The 25,390-nt window shown below is 49.1% G+C and overlaps 1 protein-coding gene across 1 annotated transcript; it reads right to left on the bottom strand.

The window, feature by feature from the left end:
* Positions 1-926: 926 nt before the first annotated feature.
* On the bottom strand, positions 927-2,057 carry SOX1 (SRY-box transcription factor 1). The gene has a single exon (XM_062020561.1). The coding sequence runs from the start codon at positions 2,055-2,057 to the stop codon at positions 927-929; it is 1,131 nt and encodes a 376-aa protein (XP_061876545.1).
* Positions 2,058-25,390: the final 23,333 nt, after the last annotated feature.

Genomic DNA, 25,390 nt, shown 5'->3' with positions numbered 1-25,390 from the left:
AAAAAACAAAGAGAAAACAAACAAATGAACAAATATCCAGGTACAATAAAGTTTTATGAAACCCAGAAAAAAGAAAAGATTGCAGTTTCCAAAAGAAAAAAAAAAGTTTTATAAATAAACAAACAAATAACAAAAACACCCCAAAGCAAAAACAAACAAAACCCGCGAGAACATCTACAAAAAAAAACCTCTGAAGTGTTGTTTTGGACTTGCCTTAGTACATGAGTAATAAATGAGAACTGTTTCCCCATCAACTTCGAGTTAATTAGGCAATAAAAACCCTCCGCAAGAAGCGAGCCGTGACTGAAATCTCAGCCGTTCCGCGCGGTATAAAAGTTGGCATCGCCTACAACTTGGTCTGGCGATTATCGACATTTTTTTTGTCTTTTCGTCGTCGGTTGTTTTGGTTGTTTTTTTTTTTTTCCCTTTCTCTCTCTCTCTCTCTCCTCTTTGCAAATAAACGCTCTATGTCTCTTGGGTGAATGATAAATACTGTACAAAAAGTCTCGATAAAACACCGAAGTCCAGTCTAAAACTAGTTGCATCAACTAGTCCTAAAAAAAAAGGTAAGTAAAGCAACCGTTACCTTTTTTCTCTCTCGTTATTATTATTATTATTTATTATTATTATTACAAGAACATCAAAACATTTCTTTTCTGTACAAAAAGGAAGGAAGAAAGAAAAAAAAAATGAGAGAAAGGTGGGAGGAGGGCGGGCGGGAAGAGGAGTAAGAGGCAAAAATAAGAAGAGGGAAGCGGGGAGTGGGACAGGAGCGGCTCGGGGCCGCGGCGCGGGCGGGCGGCCGAGGGCTGAGCGTACGGGAGCAGCGGCGCGGCGCGCAGTCCTGCGGGTTGGCCCAGGGCCGGGGCCAGTGGCCGAACCTGGGCCGAAGACCGCTCCCGCCGCTCCCGATGCGAGTGGGGGACTCAGATATGCGTCAAAGGGACGGTGCCGTTCACCCCCGTGCTGGCGCTCTGGTAGTGCTGGGGCAGCGAGTGGAGCCGGCTCTGGGCGGCGGCGGCCGCCGGATCCCCGCCTTCCCCGGCCGGTAAGTACATGCTGATCATCTCCCGCAGGTCCCCGGGGCACGGGGCCCGCGAGTGCGAGGTGACGGGTGGGCTCACGCTCGGCTCCGACTTGACCAGAGAGCCCAGGGCGCCCAGCGCCCCCGAGGAGGCGGCCGCCGCCGCCGCTGCTGCCGCTGCCGCCGCCGCCGAGTTCTGGTGGGGCTGGGAGCCATAGGGCAGGGCACCGTAGCCCGAGGGCGAGGCGCTCATGTAGCCCTGCGAGTTGGAGATGGGGCTATACTGGAGGGCGCCCATGTCGTAGCGGTGCATGGGCTGCGGGTTGTGCGGGTGGTGTGGGTGGTGGGGGTGCGGGTGGTGCGGGTGCCCCCCGCTGCCCGGGTGCTGGCTGTAGGCGAGCTGCGCCTCCTGCATCATCGCCGCCGCCGCCGCTGCCGCCGCCACCGAGCCCGGGTAAGCGCCGTTGGCCCAGCCGTTCATGTGAGCGTAGCCGCCGCTAGCTGTGCCTCCGGGGCTCTCCAGCCGCTGCCCGACACCGCCGGGGCTGACACCGACGCCCATGCCCACGCCGACGCCGGCTGGGCCTCCCCCGGCAGAGCCGGCGCTCAGCAGCCCCCCGGCCAGCGAGTACTTGTCCTTCTTGAGCAGGGTCTTGGTCTTCCGTCGGGGCCGGTATTTATAATCCGGGTGCTCCTTCATGTGCAGCGCCCGCAGCCGCTTCGCCTCGTCGATGAACGGTCTCTTCTCGGCCTCCGACATGACTTTCCACTCGGCCCCCAGGCGCTTGCTGATCTCCGAGTTGTGCATTTTGGGGTTCTCCTGGGCCATCTTACGCCGCTGGCCCCTCGACCACACCATGAAGGCGTTCATGGGTCTCTTGACCCGGTCCTGGTTCGCTTTGTTCCCCCCGCCGCCGCCGCCGCCACCGCCGCCGCCGCCGCCGCCTCCCGCTCCGGTTTGCCCCGAGAGGTTCGTGGGGGCCTGGGCTCCGCCGGGGGAGTGCAAGTCCGTCTCCATCATCATGCTGTACATTCAAGTAGCTTTTTTATTTTCCACCGGCGCCAGGCGTGAAAAAAGAATCAAACATAGAGGACCCCGGGAGGACGGGGAGCGAGCGAGCAAGCGAGCGAGGCAAAAACCCGTTTGTATCTAGGTAGCGACCGCCGTAGAGGGGGAAAAAAAAAAAAGCCACAGGAGGAGGAGGAGGAGGAGGAGGAGGAAGAGGAGGAGAGCGATCGGCGACCCCGCCGGCGGAAAAAGGGAAAAAAAAAAAAAAAAAGGAGAGGGGAAAAAAAAAAAAGCAAAAGCAAAAAAAACCCACAAACTTTCTCCCGTTTGCAAATCACTTTCGGGGCTCAGTGGCGGCGGCGAGGATTCAGGCTGCTCAAACAGGTGCACGGTAAAGTTGCTGCTCGGCGCGGCGCGGCGCGGCGGGAGGAGCGTGCGGGGCCGCCACCGGTGTCCTCCGCTCGCCCGCTCTCCCCGGCAGGCGCGCGCACACCCCTCCGCTCCCGCTCTTATCCTGAACCCAGCTATGGCTTTTTTTTTTTTTGTTCTTTGCTAACTTGGAGAGAGAGAGAGAGGGAGGGAGGGAGGGAGAGAGGGCGGGAGGGAGGGAGCGTGTGTGACTTGCATCCGCTGATCGCAGGTGAACGGAGCAGAAGAGAGAAGGAGAACCCACCGCCACGCAAAAAGGAGGCGGAAAAAGGAGGGGAGGGAGGGGGGTGTGGGGGAAGTATTTAAACGTTAAGTAAAGAAAAAAAAAAAAAGCCACCAAAAACGCGGGAGGAGGAGGAGGAGGAGAAGGAGGAGGAGGAGGATCGGGGGAAGGAGGGAGGGAAGGGGGGGGGCGGTTGGGGAAGAAAACCCAACCACAACAAGGGTCGAGCCCGGAGGCCGGGGCGCGGTGTGGCACAGTAATTTGCTGTCGGTGGTCTCCCTCCCGCGGCCCGGGAGGGACTGGACGTGGACGGGACGAGACGAGACGAGACGGGGCCAGGAGAGGAGAGCAGATGGGAGGAGGAACATGAGGAGGAGGAGGAGCCGCCGCGTTCGCGGCGCCGCAGCCATCCGGCGCGCGCCGGGCCCGCCTTAAGTGTTTCGGCGGCGGCCAATGGGGGAGCGCCGCCGGGCGCCGATTTGCATGGCGCGCGCTGAGCAGTGACGTGCGGCGGGGCGCGGCGCGCGCGGGGCGGGAGGGAACGGAGCCTGGGGGGGGGGGGGGGGAGGGAGTGTCACGTCACGCCCCGCCCCGCGGCCGCCGACGGCGCCCACGGCTCCGCCTCGCCCCACGGCGGGGGAAAGCCAAGGGAGCGCAGGGGACACACCGCGCCGGCTGCGCATGGCGGGAGGGAGTTAGGCCTTGCCTCGAGGGCAGCCCCGTCCCCGAGCGGACGCGGCCGACACTTAGACGGCAGTATCTGGGAAGGCTGAGGAGCCCGTGGTCGCCAGCCACCGGTTCTGGCAGCCCCCGTCGATAGTGCACCACAGCGCGGCTTTTACGGAAATATGGGTGGGCGAGGGCAGGCGGCTCTCCCCAGCCTTAAAGCTGCTCCCGGGCCTAAATGCGGGCGCCAAACGGGGGTTGGACACCGTCGTTATGCACTTAGTATCGGGGGAGTTAAAAGCATCTGCGACTAATGAAGGTACACGGAAACATGTTATATTTGTATAAAGTAAGTACAGGCGTGTGAGTTCTTTTTTTTTTCGCCGTTGAAAATATTAAAAAGACTACCTTTGTGCCCTGGCTGCACTGTGGGATAGATTATAGTTATTTTATAAAGGGGAGAAAATGGTCCGTCCTGAAATTCACTCTGTAATCTTTCATCTCAGCCGTGGGAATGGCAGCTCCGTCGCACAAACGTTCACGTACATAAACTGCTCCCTCCATCGTCCTTCCCCCCGCCATCATCTTTCGCCAAGTGGAGAGAGGGACAGCCAGCATCCGGGACAGCCAGCATCCCTGCTCTTTTCTCCGTGGGGAGTGTTAATTTTCCCGACCCCAGCGGGCACCCAAGCCTAGCATGACACCACAGCTCCCCCAGTTTACTGTTAGTACTGACAGAAGTTTTCTGCGAGAGGAAGTCACATCCTGCACAAAGCACTAGCCTGAGGCCCTGGGCTAGGGTTCGGCTTTTACAAGAAAATTTCCCGTTTCCAAAGACTCGTTGTGAAAAAGTGATCTCATTATGACATTCTGAATTTTGCCGAGGAGAGGAAAGAGCCTCTCCATTTCTGATGGCTGAAGGCCCGGCCTGCTTCTAGGCCCTTTGAGCTCAGGCAGAGTAGTGCTGTTAGAGCTCGGGTAGGGATGCTTTTGGAGAGGTTCTGTTCCAGTCGGCCCTAAGGATGGAAAGAGAGGAGGGGAGGCGGTGCAGGATCGGGCCCGTGACGCTCCGATTGATCTTTTCCCGAGCTGATGGGTTGCCACATTTGCAAGGGGCAAAACAATCGAGGGCATGGTGATTGCTAAATGATGTATTAAAAATATAATTGGTTGGGGTAGGAGAGGTGGGGGAGGGGAGAGAAGGTTACTACAGAAAGGCACATTTCCACTTGGATGGCCAAATGAAGGAGGAGTCAAAACCGCGAGATAAATGACAAGGCTCGCACATTATCCACCCGAAGCCTTCGTGCTATTTCCCCCCGAAATGTGATATAAAGGTATCCGAAGGCCTCCTGACAAATCAATGGGACGAAATAGGTGTGGGGCACCCTTTTTCTGGACGAGCACCATGCACCTTGTGAGCCAGCTGATCCCATGGGAACACATAGGCTCATCCCTCGGAGTCGGGAATACCGCCCTGCTCCCCCAGCCCCCCCTCTCCCCCCCCCGCAGGGAAACCGCGGCCGAGATTGACCCTGCCCTTCCCCGGTGTGGGGAGCAGCCACTCGTCCACACACACACCAGACATCTCCAAGGAGAGGTTGTCCCCGTCCTGGACTTTCTCTCGGTGAGGGCTTCCTCATCTTTCCCCCTGTTCCCGGCAAATAAACACTAAGCGCCCCTTCCTTCTTCCCAAAACAGCCTACACCACCATCAACACGGTCCTTTAAAGTGGATAAAAGAGGTCAGGGAGCCGAGGGCGAGAAGATGCTGTTGGCATGAGGCCCCCTGCCTCTGACCCAGCCGCATTTCGGGGAGACGAAACCAGGGCGAGGAAAAAGGGGTGGGGAGGGGGCGGGGAGCGTAAGAAACAGCTCGAGAGACAGAGACTTTTCTTTCGAGGTGAAGGTGGTGCAGACTTCGACTCGCAGGACAGGGACAAGGTCAAGCACTTCTGAGAGTCTCATTTGACAGAGGCGACAAGCCAGGAGTGGGTTGGCTGGGATTCTGCGGGGTTGGTTGGGCTGGTGCAGGCAGGGGCTGCGCCCAGAGAGAAGAGATCCCTGGGCTTTCCCCGGAGGAAAGTGGAGTTGCAAACCGCCAGCAATCGGGTGGTGGCGGTAACAGGAGCGGGGCCAGGGGAAGAGCGATGTGTGCAGGGAAGCCAGGCTGGCCGGAGATCTTGCCCTGGAAACAAGACCAGGAAGGGCTAAAGGTCCAGCCCACGGAGCGGGGAGATACCGCCGTGTCCCAGACTAACTCATGCCTCCCCCGGCCAATCGCTTCCCTCCCGCCCCGTCCGCGCCTCCCCGCGCTGCCGGCTGCGGCGGGAGGGCCGGCCCTTCGGGGCGGGGGTTGCCCGGTGCCCGGGGTGGCCCCGCCGCGCTCGGCCCCGAGGACGAGGAAAGGGCAGGGGGGCGGCGGGGCAGAGCCAGGCTCCCCGGAGCAGGTGGCGATCGCCGTCTGCTGGCTGCCGCCGTGCCTCCCTCGGCCTCGCCCCCGGCCAGGGGAATGCCAGCAGGGGAGATGCTCTGGGGAGATGCTGGCTGACCCTTCGCCAGCCCCGTCTGAAACACGGGGGTCTGGAGGGGGCGAGAGGGTGAGAGCGGGGAGGGCATGACACGACATCACTTTCGGCTCCTCTGTCCCTTTACTGCATACTCCACTGGCCAATGCCAAATGCAAACGGCTCCCGAGGCATCGTCACCTGGGCCAAAGCCAGTAGCCGACAAGGTGCAGGGAGGGCAGGTGAAGGAGAACAGGTTAGTCTCTGCTTGTCTCGATGACTTGGAGACTCGAGCATTACTGTTTTGAACGCGAACTGTTACCCAGCTTGGATAGCACGGAAGAAAAGGCGCCTAAGTAAAGTCTCACTTTCTTCTCCAGCACTAACGACCGTTCCCGGGGATCCCACAGCCCCAGTCCCAGACCAGCTCCAGGCTCTCCTTGTGTTTTGTTCTCTTTTCCCAGCTTGCTGGGTAAAAGCATTTGGAGAATCTCTGGAGCTTTCGAGTAGGGGCTCACCCTGTGAACGGTACTCACACATATAATTCAAATTTCACAGCTGACCTGCTCTGAAAACCTCAATCAGCTTCTAATTGAAGGGAAAACAAAATATTGCTTCCCTACAGCAGAGCTAACGATTTAATCATTATATCAGACATTATAGCTTTTAATTAGGCTAATGCTGATACTGTATGGAAAGAGATAATTCAACACAGTTCTTGATGAATTCTGTAATTGGGTTAACGGAGGAGCAGTTGGGGGAAGAGACGTCAATATTCAAGCTGCGTCTATAGCCACCAGGTTTATGAATGAAAGGGAAGGGGGGAAATAGGAAAAGGAGGGGGGCGGGGGGGGGGGGGGAAAGGGCTAAAATTCCCTGACGAGAAATGTCTCCCCCCTTCGCCCAAGAGACCCGTGCCAACCAACAGCAAGTGTGACGAGGGTAAGGGCAGTCGTGCCGCCGCCCCGCCGCGCCCCGCTCCCGGACACCGGCTAGACCCTAGTGGCGGCCCCGCAGCGGGAGCTGCCTGTGGCTCCCCGGAGCGGCTCGGGGGGGCGGCTCCATTCGGCTCGGCTACCAGGCCATTTTTCCCCTGTTTCCTCCCCTCTCCTTAGAAAAAAAATGATCCAAACCAGACAGGTCGCCCACCTCCGCTCTGGGAACAGGCGAGGAAGGGTCAGTCCGGGCCACCGGCTCTAAGACTGTTCTGCGGGAGTGGCAGAGGGCAAAGGCGGGGGACACGGCGGGGAAACACCGAGAGCGGGTACGAGGCGGGCTCGCAAGGTTCCTGAAATACTAGGGGGAGCAGGCGGGTGCCCTCCACGCTCGGGGCCGGCTCGGCTGTCGCCAAGGCTCGACTGTCGTTGTCGCCGGGGCTCGAGTGAGTGGAGGAGGCGCTACACGGAGTGCAGGGTTGTGCTTAGGGACAGTCAGCTCTGGGCAAAATCAAAGCTGCCGGAGGGCATCCGGATGCTCCCTGTAGGTACTTACAGTTATTTATTTATTGTATCATATCAATGGATGACTGAAGCCATTTTTCTAAAGGAATTCTGCATCACTCCCCCCCACTCAGTCGATAAATCGCACCTTTCCCAAGAGTTTGTATACTCCACCCTTTCTGTTTTCCCTCCTTCCTTCCTAGTTTTTACTGGCTTTCTAAACGGGCTTTATATTTTCGTTGCATCTAAAACAAATGATATCGTTCTCCTGCAATCTTTGATCTCGGCTGCAGCCGGCGGCTGCAAAGCGACCGCAGGGTCCCGGTGTGCGGGAGGGGGTGTCACTTCCTAGCACGGCTCCTGGGGCCAGCACTGCTAGGGGAAGGACAACCCGCGCCTGAGAGGAAATGTTCCCCCCCGCCACAGTCCTCGTCGGATATACCGAGTGTTCCCTCTTCTTAAGACGGGCCCGATCCTTAGCTCCGGGGGAGCTCCGAGTCAGCAGAGAAAGCAGAATCGGATCTTAACGAAGTTTTGCCAGCAGAAGCAGTTTGCTAAAAATGTTTGTTTACGTTATGTGTTAGCTCCACTTAGCACAATATTTCTCCGAAAAAGGAATATCCTATATTGTGATCTATCCTTGTCTTATTTTGTCACTAATTACAGTAAAATTAGACGGGTCATTGAGAACATTCCGATGACACAACCCCCTGTAATTAACAGGCTGAATACACCTTTTCACGTCACACCAAAGTTGTAATTTTAGAATCTGTCCAGACTTTACTTTTTAAATTATTATTATTCCTAGGGTACAAGCCGGGAATATGCGCTAATCATATGACAGAATATCTCGCCAAAGATGAGGGTTTGCATCGTCTTATTTGTAGGGTTTTTATTTTCCGTCTAAAGGGATGGACGGATCTTTTACTCTTTACAGCATGTGTTAATCAAGAGCCGCTGGAGACAAAAAAAACCCCAAACCCCAAAAACCAGACAATCTTCATACAAAAAAACCTCGACCCCCAAAAAACGACACAGTCATTTCTTTTCTACTGTAAAGAAAATATTCGGAATGCACGATTTTGTAACGACAAACTTTTAAAGACACAAAGAAGAGCCGCGGGAATGGAGAGCTCGTCGACCTGGTACGACACGGTAGTTATTAGGAAGTTAATCTTTAAAATTGCACTGTTGAAATGTCAGTCTAGAAAAAAAAGGACTTCACAAGCCGGAGTGCGGGCATCTAATTTGCAGCAGGGCAACCTGGCTTGGGCGCATCGCTTGGAGAAGTGAGGTTTAGAACAGCAGATATTTCTGGTTTGCATCCTCGTCAGTTAGCCCCCCAATTGCAAAGACATCATTCAGGGCAAGTCAGAATGAATTTGTGTAAAAAATTAAACGAGGAAAGAAAGAAATGAAATCATATGGAAACTTCTTTCTAGCGGGCCATCCTGTTATTGCAAATTAGATTAGCCACACAGTCTTCAATATAAACATGACATGAGGTTCACAGGAGAGCGAAAGTATCATCCACTCCAATCTCTCCTTTCATCGAAACATCCCGCACAAATTACATCTTCTCCTTTAATACACTTTTCAATGAGATTAAAACATCACTTTGACACTGTTTTAAACCTTTGCAGTCTCATCTAGTGCTTACTTCAGAAAACAGCAAACAAGAGGAAAACTAGAAACATCTAAATAATCTCAGAGCACTAGTCTGGAACTTAAAGGTACCCAGAGAAGATACATGATCCTCTTGCTCCATCCAGTGCCACAGGAAGGCGGATAACGAACTCCAATGAAAGGGAAAAAAAAGTCCGGTTTCCTTTCCCCTAGCTGGAGATACCAGCTACTTGGCCTGAGCCGAGATCCAATGCCTTTGGAAAAGGAGTGATTTTTACAGATCTGTTTTTCACCAGATCTCTGACTGATAGTTCACGCTGTCCTTACATGAATTCCTTGGCAGACGCCATATGGGGGGATAATAATGTATCTGCTGACTCCTTTAGCAAATAAAGCTTTTAGAAGGCTGTCACTAGCAAACTTGGAAAAGGTGCTGCCACCGAGGAGGATGAGGGGGCGGGCAGCGGGCAGGCTGTTCACAAACTCTCCTGTTTGAGAAATAACACCGCTTGAAACTTTTCTAGGGCTACTGTTTAGCTGCACCCTTGGACAGTAACCGGCGCAGGGCAGCAGACCCCATCCCAGGCCCAACATCTCCCTCCTTCCCAAGCGGGTGCATCACTGGTGTCCCCCCACTCTCATCCCATCACAGGACCCCGGTTTTCCGGAAGGGGATGTGCTAACTTTTGCCAGAGGGGCTGCGCAGCCGGCCGGCCCGGGGCGGGCCGGGGGTGACGGCAGCTCCTCTCCCCGCCCCAATTCCCGCAGCGGCCTCTTTGCCCGTGGTCGCGGACAGGCGGGAGCGGAAACGGGGCGCGCCGAGATGCCGGGGCAGCCTGGCTTTGTAGGAAGGCAAACAAGAAATGATAGTTGGGCATCTTACCGGTTGCTCGATACTGTACATTTGGGGACAATTTGCACCCTTCTCCGCCCCTTCCATCCGTCCATATACCACCCCCCTGCCCCCCGCCCTTAAACAAAGAGGCTTTCAAACCACAACCTTTTATGGCAGCCTGCGGGAATCAATGCGATAAAACGGGTTTTTAATGGGTTAATTGACTGGAGCCGCTATCATGTTTAAACACCTGTTTCTGAAAAGAGATTGAGCCAAAACCCGTCCCCTCCCTGATCAATAGATCCACAGCCTTGCTCCATTGCCTGTTGATCGACCCCAAACACCACCGGCAAATAAGAGAGGAAAAATCCATTTCACCTTTTAAACATCTCTATACTTTACGGATATAGGGGGAAGCTGTACGGCCACCCTGGAGCCGGGGAGAGAGTGCAAGACCTCTGGTCAGCCCGGCCCAGGTACCCCTTGCATCCAGGAGTTTCTTTTCGCCCGGACTTTACTTCGACAGGCTGGGCAGAGCCTCCCTCTCGAAAGGGTCCTGGCAAGTGTCACTTTCAGAGGGGACCGGATCCGAGGATGCCCCGTGCCCTGGGAATATGAAGTCAGGCTCAGCCTGGCCGCATTAGCAATGCTAAGAGCCCGTGCGGACGCTGGCTCCGAGGGGCAGAGAGCTTAAGCAGGCATTAGTTGTAATAGCTGAGGTCTGTTCTGCCTATTGATTTCTCTTTTTTTCCTTTCTTTTTTTTTTTTTTTTGGCAGTATTACAGCCGAGCCCGCCGGTCACTCACAACGAAATTGATTCTTTGCCCAAGACACCTTTCACTAAACGACACCCGCACCCCGACACGTTAATTTTGAAGGTGGAAGCGGAGAGAGTGCTGCGGGCTTGGGGGGCAGCACCGGGGCACCCCCGTCGCCCTCTCCGCCCCAACCCGCCCGCAGCCCCTGGTCCCGGCCGCCGCTTCCCTCCACCTCCTCAAAACCCAGTGAGGCATCTTCCCCGGGAAGGCGGAGGGAGGCAGCCCAAAACACTGTCAACACCCCCCCCCCCCCCCCCGCCCGAAACCGGTGTCACAGCCGATAACCCAGTGATTGCAAACGGCTCTTCCCTCCTTGCAGCGAAAGTAACTCGGAAGCCCTCCCCTCGCCGGCTTCCCCTCCTCCCTTCCCGAGACAGGGTGAAGACCCCCTCAAAAGTTAGAGGCACACTTACAGTTGCTCTTCCATCTCCAGCCTCCTCTCAACATATCAGCTCAAGGGGCAGCCTTATTATTATTATTATTATTATTATTATTATTATTATTATTTTGGTTGGTTGGCTTTTTTGTTTAGTTGGGTTTTTTTCTTTGCTCTAGCCTAGCTCACACCTTCCTCCGACCGTCCCCGGGCAGGCGCAGGGCAGTGCAACCCGGGAGAGGGCGGGGGTGCGGCGGGGCCGGCGAGCCCTCCGCCTGCGGCTGTCTCTCCTCCTCGCCCCTCGCCCAGCCGCGGCTCTCAGGCGGCTGTGCCCGAGCCACGAGTGCCCGGCGACACACGCACACTCACCATCCGCGCTCGCTCTCTCTCTCGCTCGCTCTCTCTCCCTCACACACACACACGCACACGCACATACACACACACATATTCCTCCCCCCCCCCCCCCGGCTTCTTCACAGGAGAGGGGGAGAGAGGGAGAGAGGGAGAGAGAGAAGAAAATGAAATTTATTATTGATAGAAAAGACTTTAAAGACAATTTCAAGTTATTGTTTCTGTCTGTGGAAAAAAGAGAAAAAAGGAAAAAAAGAAAAAAAGAAAAAGAGAAGGGAATTAAAAAAAGAGAAGGGCTTTTTCTCCCCACCCCAACATAATGAAACGCCTTTTGTGTGGCATCGAACAATACCAAACAAGTATTCTAATAAATAGCCACTTTTTTGTTCCATGGTGGTGGTGAATAGAATTGAGCAGTTGGTTTGAGAGCAGCTGGAGCGCCGCGCCGAGCGGGGAGGTGGAGCTCGGAGCTTTCCTCCTCTTTCTCTTACCCTCTTCCACTCTCACACGCACTTTCTCCTCTAACCTTGCCCTTCTCCCCGCTCCTGCTGGGCCACTCTTCCCTGCCCCTTTTTCCGGGGGAGATGCCCCCGGGAAGGGGAGAACTCTTCCCCCACTCAGGTGCTGCTCCCGCACCTGTGCAGCGCCCGGACCGTTATCGGGCTCCCCCCCCGCCGCCGCCCGCCTCCTACAGCCGCTGCCCCGGGACTCCAGTCCTCCGCCCCCGTTCCCCCAAGCCTTGCCGGTCCGGTGCCCGGCAGCTCGGGATCGCGGAGGCTGCGAGCCCGGCCAGACCCTCCTTTGTTGACAATAAACTTGGCTTTCCCAGGGAGGCTCAGATCCCGTCCTCCGCCCTCTCGCTCCCCCTTCTCTCTCTGCCTCCCCTCGCTTTCTTCGGGATGGAGCCGGGCTTTGTCAACCTCCCCCTCTCCCTCCGGGATCACCGCTGAGAGTCCGCACCTTCTCCGCCCCGTACCGCTCTCTGCCATAACCTCCCCTTTTCCTAGACAGCACCGTTTTCCTCTTGCATTTTTTTTATCCTCCACCCTCCCCTTTAATATTCTTTCTATCAACATGACAAGAGCTCTAAGGAAAGGCAGTCGATAAGAGGTTATTAAAACGGACACAAATCAGCTAAAGATTCCCAGGTAAAGCAGAGAATGCCCCGTGTTCTGCTCCACTCCGGCGGCGTGAGGGTGCGTGCCTGGCTGGGAGTGCTGGGACGGGGGAGGCGTGTGGCGGAGAGGGAGGAGGAGGGGTGCAGGGGACGGGTTTGCCCGCAGCCGGAGTCGACGGTGGCGACTGGGCAAGGGGTGGCTGCCTGGACCCTGAGCCTGGGATGGACACTGAGGCCAGCCGTCTTCCGATGGCCAGAGTGCCGCCTTCTTTCCTTCAGGGGCTGATCTAGTTCTCATTAAAAAAAATTAAACTAATAAATACCTTCTCCCTCCTCCAGCCCCCCAACCCCCCCAAACATTAACCTCCGATTCGGTTGGCAGCTGGAGCCCTGCTTGGCTCGCAAGGACTGTGGGAAGCACCCGAGGTTCAAATAAACCCCAGCAATCGCTGCGACGGCTTGGCGTGCAGGGGTGACCTAGCCACAGCTACTTTGCGTTGCTCAGTCACATACAGTCATTAGGGACGTTGGAATAAAAAGCAAACGGCTTTTCAGTTTAAACCACCGTTGGCGTTTACAGACTCGTTTTCGCGCACGAGGGGGAGCGGGGGAACGGACGGGCGTGTATTAACCGCCCGAATTAAATGTCATCTCCTCATCAGTGGGGCTGGAAGTAGGAGTCATCTCGGCCAAGGCACAGCGCTCGCCCTCCATCCTCGTTCCTCGCACGTCCTGCCAGAGCTTCCCCGGTCTTGGCCAATACCCGGAGGGACCGCCGGCGGTGGCGGCAGGGAGAGGGGGTGCCGCCGCAGGGGTGCGAGTATGCCCTCGGTGCGCTTTCCCCAAAGCCCGTTCTTTTTCCCGGGGGTATATGTTTCCTGCCAGCACTGGAACCTTTTACACCCCCCTCCCTCCTTTCCATTTTTTCCCCCCTCCCCTCTCTTTTAAGTGGATTTCTCCCCCCCCACTTCAATAACACGCCCGCTCTAATTAGCTGCAATATTAAGAAACGCTGCTAAATGACAGTTTTATCGGGTTTGTGCAGATAGGAAGAACGCGGGGACCCGGCGCGATCCTCCCCCCCCGCCACTCCCGCCCCAGCGCGTCGGGCGCTGAATCCCCGCCAGCTCCCGCCGCTCCCGCTCGGCGCGCGGAAAGCCGACAACGTCGGGGAAAGCGGCTGGAAAACTTCGGCTTATATACGCTAAACAACGGGGAGAACGGCGAGAGCGTTACAGAAAGCTTCAAACGTTGCAAATATTTGAATGAGGCTTTTTTTTTTTTTCAAAGTAAAGCAGCTGTCAGTCAGCTGGCTTTGACAGCCTGCCACAATTTTGTCATTTAATAGTGGATGTTAGGCTAAGTGCGAAACACTCTGGCAAACAGATGTCAAACCTACATCTCATATAAATGGGGGGTTGTAAAATTGAGTTTTAACCCACATATAGGATTTTAAAAAGCGGTGCCAGCGTGTAAACTGTACACAAGATAGATAATCTCCCGTGTGGTTTTGCTATTTAAAGTAGGTTGATTCGGAAATCTGACCTCCAAATTGTGCTCAATCTCCCCTCATTTCAAACAGTGGAAGATAAGAACGGTGCCTGGGAAAGCCGAAATTAAGGACGATTATGACAGCTCAACGAAAGGGACTGATTGCAGCAGGTACTGGAAAACCACGACGCCTCATGTCCTCAGCTTGCCGTCCTCCAGATCAGAGGTGTTGGGAGAGAGAGAGGGAGGGAGGGAGGGAGGGAGGAAGGAAGGAAGGAAAGAAGGGAAGAAAGAAAGAACTAAGGAGAGAAGGAAAGAAGGAAAGCAGGAAAGAAGGAAAGAAAGAAAGAAAGAGGGAAAGAAGGGAAGAACTAAGGAAAGCAGGAAAGAAGGAAAGAAGGAAAGAAGGAAAGAAGGAAAGAAGGAAAGGCTTGGCAGGGTCTGAGGTTTCAGGAAGTGTGTTCTACAGTGAGACCCGAGGGATTTGGTTTAGAAGGCGTCAGGGGAAGGAAAGACCACAAACAAGGGCAGCAGGCAGCTGCACAACCGCAGCCTCTGCAGGGTGAGTGAATGACCGTGCAAGGAGGTGACCAGACCTGCCGCAAAGGCTGGCAGGGACTCGCCTAGGACATGGAAAGATAGATTGGGAACGGTAGTAGGGAAACATATTAGTTAAGTTTAATTTCTTCTGAAGATACTTTTACTTCTGAAATACGAGCTGCTTTTCTTTTTGAACTCACATTTCCAATATTTCTGTCTTCACCGAGATGTGATTTACCCCTGTGCTTCGAGAGACCTCTCTAACAAATTCCTTCTGAACGTTTAAAAAAAATGTCATAAATATTTATACAAAAAATTGTTCGTTGCCTCAGCTGGCTCGAACGAAGCAAGAAGAGAAAAGATGATAATTCATGGCACGAATGATATATGGATGATATCAAATTCCTTAGCATTAAGTCTCCATCCACGTTATCATTTGGGAAGCTTAACATGTATCTTCCTAAACAAGTCGACGTCAGGGGATTAGATGAAACATTTAGTTGAAAATAATTGTTCATATTAATAATTAACTATAGTTCGAACATACATTCAGCTGATTTCCTTGTTGAGTATTCAGCTGCAGTATTTGCACGGTCCTAGCTGATGTCAAATGTGCAGAGGAATGCACACAGGATGATTATTGATCATATGTAGTTACTGCTGTCTGCTCTTTAAGTCTCCTTTGAGCTGAACTCTCCCGCCCAGGGCTGTGCCCACCCTGCGCTCACCCCCAATCTCTGCTGCTTGATTACAGCATCTTCGTCTTTGCCTCTTTTGTTGGTGCTGGGGTTTTTTTTGCAGAGGCTTTTACTCCTTACCTTTGCAGACAGCCAGTGAATGCCAGGAACGCTGGCCAACCCTGCCTCAGGTGTTCAGAAAACACGTGGAGAAGGGAATGACCACAGCCTCCCCACCTAGCAAGTCTGGGGACACCCTCAAGCTCTCGGAGAGAGCCTCAGAGCTGCCCTCAACTCTTCCCAGGGCTCTTAGGGCAGCCCAGCAGACAGAGTGCTTTTGGGACTGACAGGAAAGTTGCTGCCTCAGAAACCTCAGATTAAAAAAATATTATATATATGTGTGTATGTATATATATCTATTTAGACCCCAGTGATGCCAGGAGTGCTCCAGGCTGAGGTTACTGGGGACTCCTCGGGTCACAAGCACCAGCCTCCAGGTAAGCTTTCTTCCTTGACAATGCTAACTATAAGCTTGGCATTGGGTAATGGTAAGAAGAAAGCGGGTTTTATTCTGGAAGAATTGCCTCTGATTGACTTGTAAGTCAACTGCAGCTGCAACTTTGGTGCACAGCAGCTTGTTCAAATGCCCAGGCTGGCTTTGTGGCCAGTCTCTGGTTCTCAAGTGGAGAGGTGGGAGGCCTCTCTTTATTCCACAGAAAAATGCCTGTAGCAGTCATTCAGCCCATGTGCCCTCAAAGAAAGGCTGTGGTAAACACGTGACCCTAATTTTCAAGCAAAAAAATTATCAACACATCTGGAAAAAAAAATTATTTATATTCTTGATAGGTATTAAAAACCTTCTCTTGCCACTTAAAAGTAGACATTTGGTCATCTCTAATGTGATTACTTTTTCACCAGCATTCTGGTACAAATATTTTGTTGTTTTCTAACATAGACACAGCTGTCTCTTTTTCAGTGTTCTGCCATGAAACAGTTCTGAACCTCGGAAGCCATAATACAGTTGACATAGATAAATATTCCCAACTGCAGTGTCATCAGAAATCCAGGCACTCAACTTGTATTGAGTCTCGTATTTCAAATGTTAATAGTATATTTTCAGGGTGGAAATGTTATGGGATGAATTCAAATGATAGAGCTGGAAAATGACTAAAATAACATGGGAAATGGAAGTAAAGGTGACCATAATTTCACTGTTCAAGGATTAAATGGGGTTTGTGCTGTAGATAAGAAACACAAGGATGGCTAAAATCATGTCTTCCATGGGCTCAATTCCCATGACTGCAGTGGAATTATGCCCGAACTACACCAGAGTGAAATCAGAGGGAAGCTACAAACCCTTTAACAAGAAGGCTGCAAGCTATAAACATCATAGGTGGAATTTACTTGTGCTGCCCCACAGAACTCAGTATTTGCACTGTGTTGATTCTCTCATTTCATTTTAGAGAAGCATTGTTTTCTGAGTGGATTTTTTTTTTAAGGTCTTAGTTTTGCCTCTCGTTTGAATAGGATCTGAAGTCTAAACCATACCATTTAAGTGCAGGATATGCATTCCAAGAACAGTTTTTCAGGGGATGAGTAGAAAGTATGGGGTGAGGATCAGGTCATCCCACTGCAACGAGACATATTTGAGGAAATCATTGAAGTTGAAGGTAGTATGGTAAAATGGAGAGTGGTTGTGTGGATTATCAAGGAGACTGAGGCAAACTAACACTCCTCATTGATGAATGATCCATTTGGACATTCTGTTGCCACTGTCATTAAGCCTACCAGAACACGTTAGTCAGTTTCTTTCTGAGCATCCAAGCACATGTACCAAAACCTTTTTCTGTGATGGCAAAAACATTCCCACATATTTTATAAAGATTTAACATTATATATTCGTAATTCCTGGGGATGTGTGTGTGTGATAGCACATTGTTCATTTGATGCCCTTGCTGTATATGCAAATAGAGGGTATATATTTTCCTTTATTAACTCTACAGATGTTCCAGTGCTGGAGAAGTGCCTTCTCAGGTCATTGGGCTGAGAAGCCCATCATGAAACATAGCTTGATGAGACAGTGACTGCCATGAAACTATTTGAAACTTTCAGCTCCTCTTTCACTGAATATGCTTCACTTTTGCTGGGCTCCTCAGTTATGTTACCAGGACTGCCATTGGTTCACCAGTGGGTTAAATTGCTTTTCTCCTACATTAGGTCCAGCTATGCTGTCAATTTGTTGCCTCAAGCTTCCCCCAAGCATCCCGATGCCTTGATTGTCCCCACTGCAGAAATCCTGGGCTTTTGGCTGGGAAATCTCTTATCCTTTGTGAGGAAATATGGGGGAAGGAAAGAGGACAGTTTGCTCCACAGTCCTCTCCTCACAGCCAAAATGGACATCAGTCAATCTGAATGGGGAGCCATGGACTCATTCCTTGCTGCAGGCCACAAAACCAGCTCACAGACATTGAAATAGTGCAATCAGTTGAATGTTTAACAGAAACAGCCTGAAGCCTCGGGCTAAGTCCTTTAGACTTCAACATTTGTGGATCTAAGATATTTAGACACCAATTTCTCAATTAAGTGATCAGAAGCTCTGCAACTAAATCCCTGCATTTAAACTCCTTGAGCTGAAGGTGTGAGATATCTGACTTTTATCTCCCTGAGCCTCCACTGAACCACAAATACACAGGCTACCCTAACACACAGGAACATCACAGAGGAATTACCACTGTAAGCTTGTTAATACTTTTAAAGAGAGATAAAGAGATAACAAGTGTGCTAAGGATTGTTATTGCTATACACCACCATGACACTGGGATGGGAAAGTGGGAAATAACGTTCAGAACATCTGAGGAATGTTGCCTTGTTTGAAAATATCTCTGCTACTAATGTGATGACTGTCTAGTGGGGTTGTGGTTGCTGGGAATTCACACACTGATTTTTATGGAGAGATAAAAGAGTGGAGTTTATATGGAATAAACCTCTTTTGAATAAAACAATCTGCATAAATGCTTTAAGAAAGCCTATAATTATGATAAAAATGTTGCTCAGAGTTAAAATTATGAAGCAATCAAAATTTATAAACAGTCTCTCATCGACTTTTAATCACACTTTCTCATATACAAACTGTAGAAAACATATAGTAGCAATACGTAACAATACACATTTTATTTTCAGTAATTTAGGGTCCCATGACACGCTCTTTAATCAGACAAAGCTCAGTTTGTCATGCTCTGCAGGGCTAACCTTAAATGCCAAAAATGACATAAAGGACAATAGTTTTACATATTCTTAGCTGAGGCTTTATCCTGCTAGCAGCTGAACACCTCTGTAGAGGTGCTGTGCACTCTCTGGGCTAGATTCAAAGCTTTCTGTGGTCATATTCACACCAAGACTGTCTGGATCAGGGCCTCCGCTCCCACTACCTTCTCTGCAGATGCTCGCTCAGCATAACACAGGATGTGACCCACATCTCCCCTGAAATTCCCTTATTACAGGCAGTGCTGAAATGAGATGCATCGTGTAGGGCTTGGATGGCAAGAGATATTCAGAGGAAAGAATATTTGTAACGAGAGCCTTGCCAATTTGAACGGTAGCCTACCATGTCTAGAAGCTTCATTGTTTCCTTTGAGCTGAACTAGCTGAACAAATTCAGGATGCATTCTGATAGCAACGACAAGTAGTAGAATTTGTTGGTATTATTGTGCCATGAAAAATGTTATCACAGGTAGGTCATGTTAAGGAAATATTTTCTTCAAACAATATTGTGGAGTTTTTGGTGGTTTTTTTGTTTCCTGTAATATTACTAGATTCGTCTTCTGAAATAGAGTAGCATGCAGAGTCTTCCACCTGAATTCCTTATGAAAATGAGATCTTCTCTTGAATTGACTGGTACAGCTCTTATTGATGGGGTAACTGTTCAACTCTCCTTAATGATCACAGTAAACAGCCTTTTCTACTAAAGCATTGATTCAACTGCTGCTTTCAGCTAGACATATTAATAACAAATAACTGCGCTGAGTTTCACAAAGTTTACACCTTTCTATCGGAGTGTGAAATAATGTCCATAAATACACTCTTTTGATATTCTCCACAGGAGAACAACTTTATATTGATTCCAGCTATCTTCAGGTCCTCAGGAGCTCACCCACCTCAACCTACCCAGAAGCCTGAAACAAAAGTCCTCAAGAGGGTAGGTAGCAAGGAGGAGGACTGGAGAAGTCTCTTTCCACAGTCTGTGGAGCAGACTCCAGGAGATGCTCATGCTATTGGCTCATGAAGTAATACAAATACTTTGTGGCTTTTTCAAAGGAAAAATGCTGTGTTTTATATGAACTCTGCATGCTTGAAGGAGAAACATATTTTGGGCTTGAGGGACTGAAACCTCAGCCTAGTCCTCTGATAGATGCCTTGATAGCAGTTTTTAAAACGACTGAGAAGCACCATGCATGCAGTTTGATGTGCATTCTCTGATGACATCTCCTGGATGTACTGGCCACACTCCTAGCCACGTCCCATGTACAAGTGCAGTGGGACTTCCCTTTCCAACCCAAAGAAAACTCAACATTGCGATGTTTGAACTTGGTGATTTTGTGAGAGGGGTAGTTTTTTTTCTTTCTTCTTTTCACAGCCCAGTTTTCTCACTCTTGGCCCTGTTAGGGGTTTGACTACATAAGGATGGCTAAAAGTAATTTTCTGTGATTAATATGATACTTCATTTAAAGGACTTCTTAGCTATGAAATCTCCATAACTACCTATAATCAGTCATGGTAAACATCAAGCCTAACTTTTTACCTATATGTGGGCCTAAGAATGTGTTTCTGTTTCCTGCAACAGCTGAGATGGATGTCATGAGCGCTCTGTGAAGAACAGAGGGCAAAAATACTGTAACGAAACCTAAACAAACCTAAAGCATGGAGCCAAACATTCCGTATTCTTACATCAAAATTATGTTGAAAACCTGGAGCATGAACTACTGAACTAAGCTTCTTTCTGTTTTACAAACTGCAACATTTGTTTAAAAAAAATCTGAAGCGTAATTGCAAATTCAAATTTCCTCCCCATTCTTACATTGACATTTGTGTTTTTCTCTTAACATCTCCCACATGTTAATGCAGCAGCTTCCTAGCCCTCTTGTTATATATCGCATTCAATGTAACAGTTTAGCAAATTCTCCAATTGTGTTGGTGTTCGCTTTCACAGACATGGAGAGCAATTTGATGTGTCCTTTTAATGAGTCATTTTCATGCAAGGAGGAAAACAGTGGTTGAGGAAGTTATTAAAGCTTTCTGCTCATCGATTTTAAGACTCTCTACTGAATCTATGTTGCTTAAAACCCATCTTGTTTTGTTAAAAGGGTTATTCAAATTGTCTTTTCTTCTAAGTTCAAAGAACTCCAGCTTCCTTTTACTCCTTTACAGGGGCTGCAGATATGTCACTGAATTGACTCTGCCAGAGATCTGTGCAGTGAAACCCAAGATTTCCTTTACAAAGTATTTATTACTTGTCTTGCTAATGACAACTGTCCAAATGTGAAAGAGGATGCAAACCCACGTACAGTTGGTAGGGCAGATATGAGTCTATCAGGGCAGGAGTTCTCTTCATCTGTAGCAGGCATTGACTCTGAACCATAATGGTGACAACATAAATGTCATCTTTTTTTAAAGCTGTATTCCTGTTGATCACTTCATTGATGTGTCTAGTAGATACATAAACCTACTCATCTTGGCTGAATGCTGAGGTAGACAAAGGGTGGGATGCCTAAGAGAAAACTAATGGCAACAGATGGTTTCTTCAGAGGAACAAGGAACTTGGGGCCCAACAATATGACCATGAGAACAGATCTACTGGATCTCCTACATCAGGTCACCAAAGTAACTACAATAGTCATCATAACCCTACCTATGGTGACATGTGGTTTTGCACCAGGGTTCTGTTGAAGTTTCACTTATCTGACAAGTGTCTGAGAGATGGCAAGTACTGAGATTTCAAGTGATGATGAAGTGGTGCCCAATCTTGGCTACAGCAGGCCACATGAGCTGTATCATGATGCAGAGCATAGCTGTGCTTCCCTTTGCTCTAGGGAGGCAACTAAGAACTGATCTAGCTCCATGATGGAGGTAGATTGAGGTACACCCCATCCTGTCCTTGTTTTCAGCTTTTTATTGAATACACTGGCAAGGAGCTGTGGCACCTATGACAGGGGTTACCATGATCTAAACCATCTAGACTTATATCTGTTAGGTGTGCTGGTGTTGCTTCATCTGGAATACTATGTGCAGTTCTGGGCTCTCCAGCTCAAGAGGGACAGGGAACTTCTGGACAGAGTCCAGCACAGGGCCACCAAGATGATCAGGAGACTGGAGCATCTTTCTTATGCATGCAAGGGATGAACTTTTGGTCATGTTGTTGGAGCAGCACTGTGTGCTGGGGCCCTTAGGAAAGAGGGATATAAGAAACAAGCTGCCAGAACAACTCATCTGTCGAGGAGTGGTTAAGGGAGAATGGACATGGATCCCAGGGTATAATGTTAGGCCCGACGGGGCAAGGCAATCTGAGTTCTAGTTATATGAATTTAATGCACAATCAAGACCAGAGTCAGAGCCATGGTTAAAGCAGTTGCTGTCACGCAGACAGCAGGCCGCTTTCTCTTCCTTCAAGGTCGGGCTGTTTTCAGCTAATGAGCTAACAGCCCAAGGTGGAAAACAACTACGGGGGAAAAAACAAGATGGGAAAATGTGAGGGAGCTTGCTTATCGCAGAAACCGCAAGTAGGATGAACATAAGAATGTAATCTATTAGCTGCTGTTGCTGAGCTAGCTTTGAAGCTGCTGTGTATATAAGTTAGAGCCTGCTCTCAATAAAGAAGAAGATTTCTGCTATCACTCACATTGAGTAGGACTGATTTCTTCCCACCCAGCTGAGAATTGGACCCTGGGTTGATCGCCGCATGAAGTAGGCTTCGTGCCTGGGTTTCAGGCCTTTGTGCCTGAGTTTTCAGGCTTCGTGCCTGGGTTTCAGGCTTCGTGCCTGGGTTTCAGGCTTCGTGCCTGGGTTTCAGGCCTTTGTGCCTGGGTTTCAGGCTTCGTGCCTGGGTTTCAGGCCTTTGTGCCTGGGTTTTCAGGCTTTGTGCCTGGGTTTCAGGCTTCGTGCCTGGGTTTCAGGCCTTCGTGCCTGGGTTTCAGGCCTCGTGCCTGGGTTTCAGGCCTTCGTGCCTGGGTTTTTCAGGCTTCGTGCCTGGGTTTCAGGCTTCGTGCCTGGGTTTCAGGCTTTGTGCCTGGGTTTCAGGCTTTGAGCCTGGCTTTTTCAGGCCAAGAGTCGAAAACTTCGCGGCACTCATCCCTACAACAGATTTGAATGAATGTTTTACTTGACTGGATCTTGCTTGCTGGACACAAGTAAAGCACATTGATACTATGTGTTACGCTATAACTCAGTCTTGCAAAAGCAAATTTTGTTGGCAGACAGATTTGTGAAAAAGCGAAACTTATGGGACTCAAGTGAGTCCATTTAAAAGCGGGAATGTAGCTCAAATATGCTTTTTTTCTTAAAGAAGAGTATTCTAAAAGCACAGATCATCCATAATGTAGTTAAAATGTAGGTGAAATTGATATCTGAAGCTAGTAGTGGACATCATTTATAGAGTGCAGGCCTAGGAATATATTTTCCAAAATACATAAGCAAAATGCCAATTATTTATTAAAAATCCTAATCCTACTGGGATTCTTTTTGGGCAAATGACATTAGCTATACTTAAAGTCAGCTCACTGTGAAATCATCAGAGTCTTACCAAATAGCAAAACCACTGCAGCACACACAGAACTACCTACATCAGCCATGAACTTGCTAAACAAAATACTTTGATACTGACTGTTTTCCACATTTTAATTAGCAAGAGCAGATGGGTGTTGCATAATCCTATTTAATGTCTGTGCTTGATATGTCCTGAACAGCTCAGCGATGAAGTTCATGGAGATGAGGAGATTGAGGGGAGACCTCATTAGTACTTACTTTAAAAGGTGTGTGTCAAGAGGATATGGCAACACTTTTTCCTGTAGTGTCCAGTGATAGGACAAGGTGTAAAGTTCCACTAAAACTTAAGAAAAAACTTCTTTACTGTAAGGGTGACAGAGCACTGTCACAAGCTGCCCAGGGAAGGTGTGAAGTCTCCTTTTCTGGAGGTTTTCAAAGCTGTCTGGATGTGTTCTTGAGTGACTTGATCTAGGTGGACCTTCTTGAGCAGGGGAGTTGGACTAGATGATCTCTAGAGGTCCCTTCCAGCTCCTACCATTCTGTGATTCTATGATTCATACCTTGGTGAGAATAGCCTGGCTTCATCCTCCTGACACCCATCCTTTACATATTTGTAAATGTTACTGAAATTTTTGTTTGTTGCACATTTTTTTGTTTTCTTTCCTCAGTTTTCCCTATTTTTTTTTCCTTCCACACAGCTCAGCTGTTTCACGGAGGCTATGAGACACAAACTACAGAGCTGGCATCTCCCTCCTGCTTCCTTATTTGAGTCAATGTTTAAGGAATATTCTGTGTGGTGTCCATATAAAAGGGCAGTGCTTTAAGTGTGCATTTTACAATATGAGAACATATATCTTAAGATGTTTGATTGTTTCTTCGTATGATAAAAGAAACTTGCTAGTTGCACAACAGGGGCATAGCCAGTTTTTGTCAGAGAACTTGGTATATTGACTTAGACAAACAAAAATGTACATAAACATAACTTTGAAATGTTTCAAAATATAGAACTGCACATAATTTAAAAAGAAGTGATTATACAAGATTTTGTGAAGTTTATTATCTCAGCTCAGTTGCTCTCTAAAACACTCCCAAACTACTACAAAGAAAACCAATTATGTTATATATTGTCTGCCCAGGAATATCTTTTATTACAAAAGTGTAAAACATCTATTCGATAGCTTTCTGTGCATTTTAATAAAGTATTATTAATTTTTTAAAATGCAGGATATATACATCTGTTTATCAAAATATTTATTGGATGACAGAGCCTATGGATGTCAGTGAGATATGAACATATGTTGTTCAAAGAAAAGAACAGTGGATAGATGGTGGCAGATTTGTCTTAAAACCAAAACGGTCCTTTCTGTGACTGGCAAAGTTCTTTCCTCACCAGGCTCTGCAAGTGCTGATTTCCCAGTGATAAATATCAATTAATTTTACAAATTGTGGATTCTTTGTAGAATGTAAAGATTTCTGGCATCAACTCTTCAGCTGGGCTTTGCTGTATAAAAACATCCTTTCGCTCACATTGAGGCTTATCCTTGCTATTTGTATGATTTCTCTTATTTTCAAATGAACTACAGTCTCACAGGTGAGGCCTAGGTGGAAGCACCTTGATCTAGGGCCCACACCTGCTGCTCAGGAGCAAGGAATAATATTCTATGTCTTGTCAGTGGTGGAACAGCTGGTGTATAATTTCATGCTTGGTTTATATTAGGAAGACAGTTTTGTGTGTGTAGATGCTCTGGTTTAGTAATAAAAAGAAGTATCAATATGGTTTTGTATCAACATGGACATTTTTTAGTGAACCAAGACCACACTCACTAAAGTTTTATTGCTGTTGTACTGTAAATTAGGATTTTATTTCTTTCTGAAGGCCAGCAATGATAACTGCTACGTAGACACCAATGTAGTGTATGTCTAACAAGTTTGAGAGATATTCTTCCTGCCCTCAAGACATTATCTCTGCAGTAAATATCACCTCTGGCTGTGCCTCTAAAATGTTGCTGCTGCCAGTTTCACTAAGTCTGGCTTTCACACAGGAGGCAGAGGGAAACAACTTAAGCCTAAATAACTGCTTGTGAGCAGGACTCAAGATTGATGTCTCAGAAGAAAAGGTATCTATCTCCCAAATCTTGTGATGCACTTTATGGTCTCAATTCACCAGTCTTTTCTTTCACAGAGCTCTCGCTGGATGCAAGAGTTCAATGCGACAAAACAACTGTATGAGTGGATGATGTGCAGTATACTAGAATACATCCAGACTTAAGTTAATGTTATCTTGAGGAGAAGGTGAAAGTCACTATTAGAGATAGTGTAATACACTATTGGTCCACGAGATGGTTTTTAGACCTTTTCTTTTTAATCTTTATACATTGTTTATGCATTTATTTCTGACAAACTCCATTCAGAAATGGAGTATTACAAAAATTCCATCCATCTCCAACAAATACCAGAAAAAAATACAAATGCATGTAAGGATATTAGATTCATTATGGACAACATTGT

Source organism: Colius striatus, chromosome 1 (assembly GCF_028858725.1).
Source record: "Colius striatus isolate bColStr4 chromosome 1, bColStr4.1.hap1, whole genome shotgun sequence".
Taxonomy (NCBI): Eukaryota; Metazoa; Chordata; class Aves; order Coliiformes; family Coliidae; genus Colius; species Colius striatus.
This window is presented reverse-complemented; position numbering and strand designations above follow the sequence as displayed.

Bases quoted from the DNA above. Each gene is read 5' to 3' on its own strand.
- SOX1 (XM_062020561.1), bottom strand. From the start codon at position 2,057: ATGTACAGCATGATGATGGAGACGGACTTGCACTCCCCCGGCGGAGCC.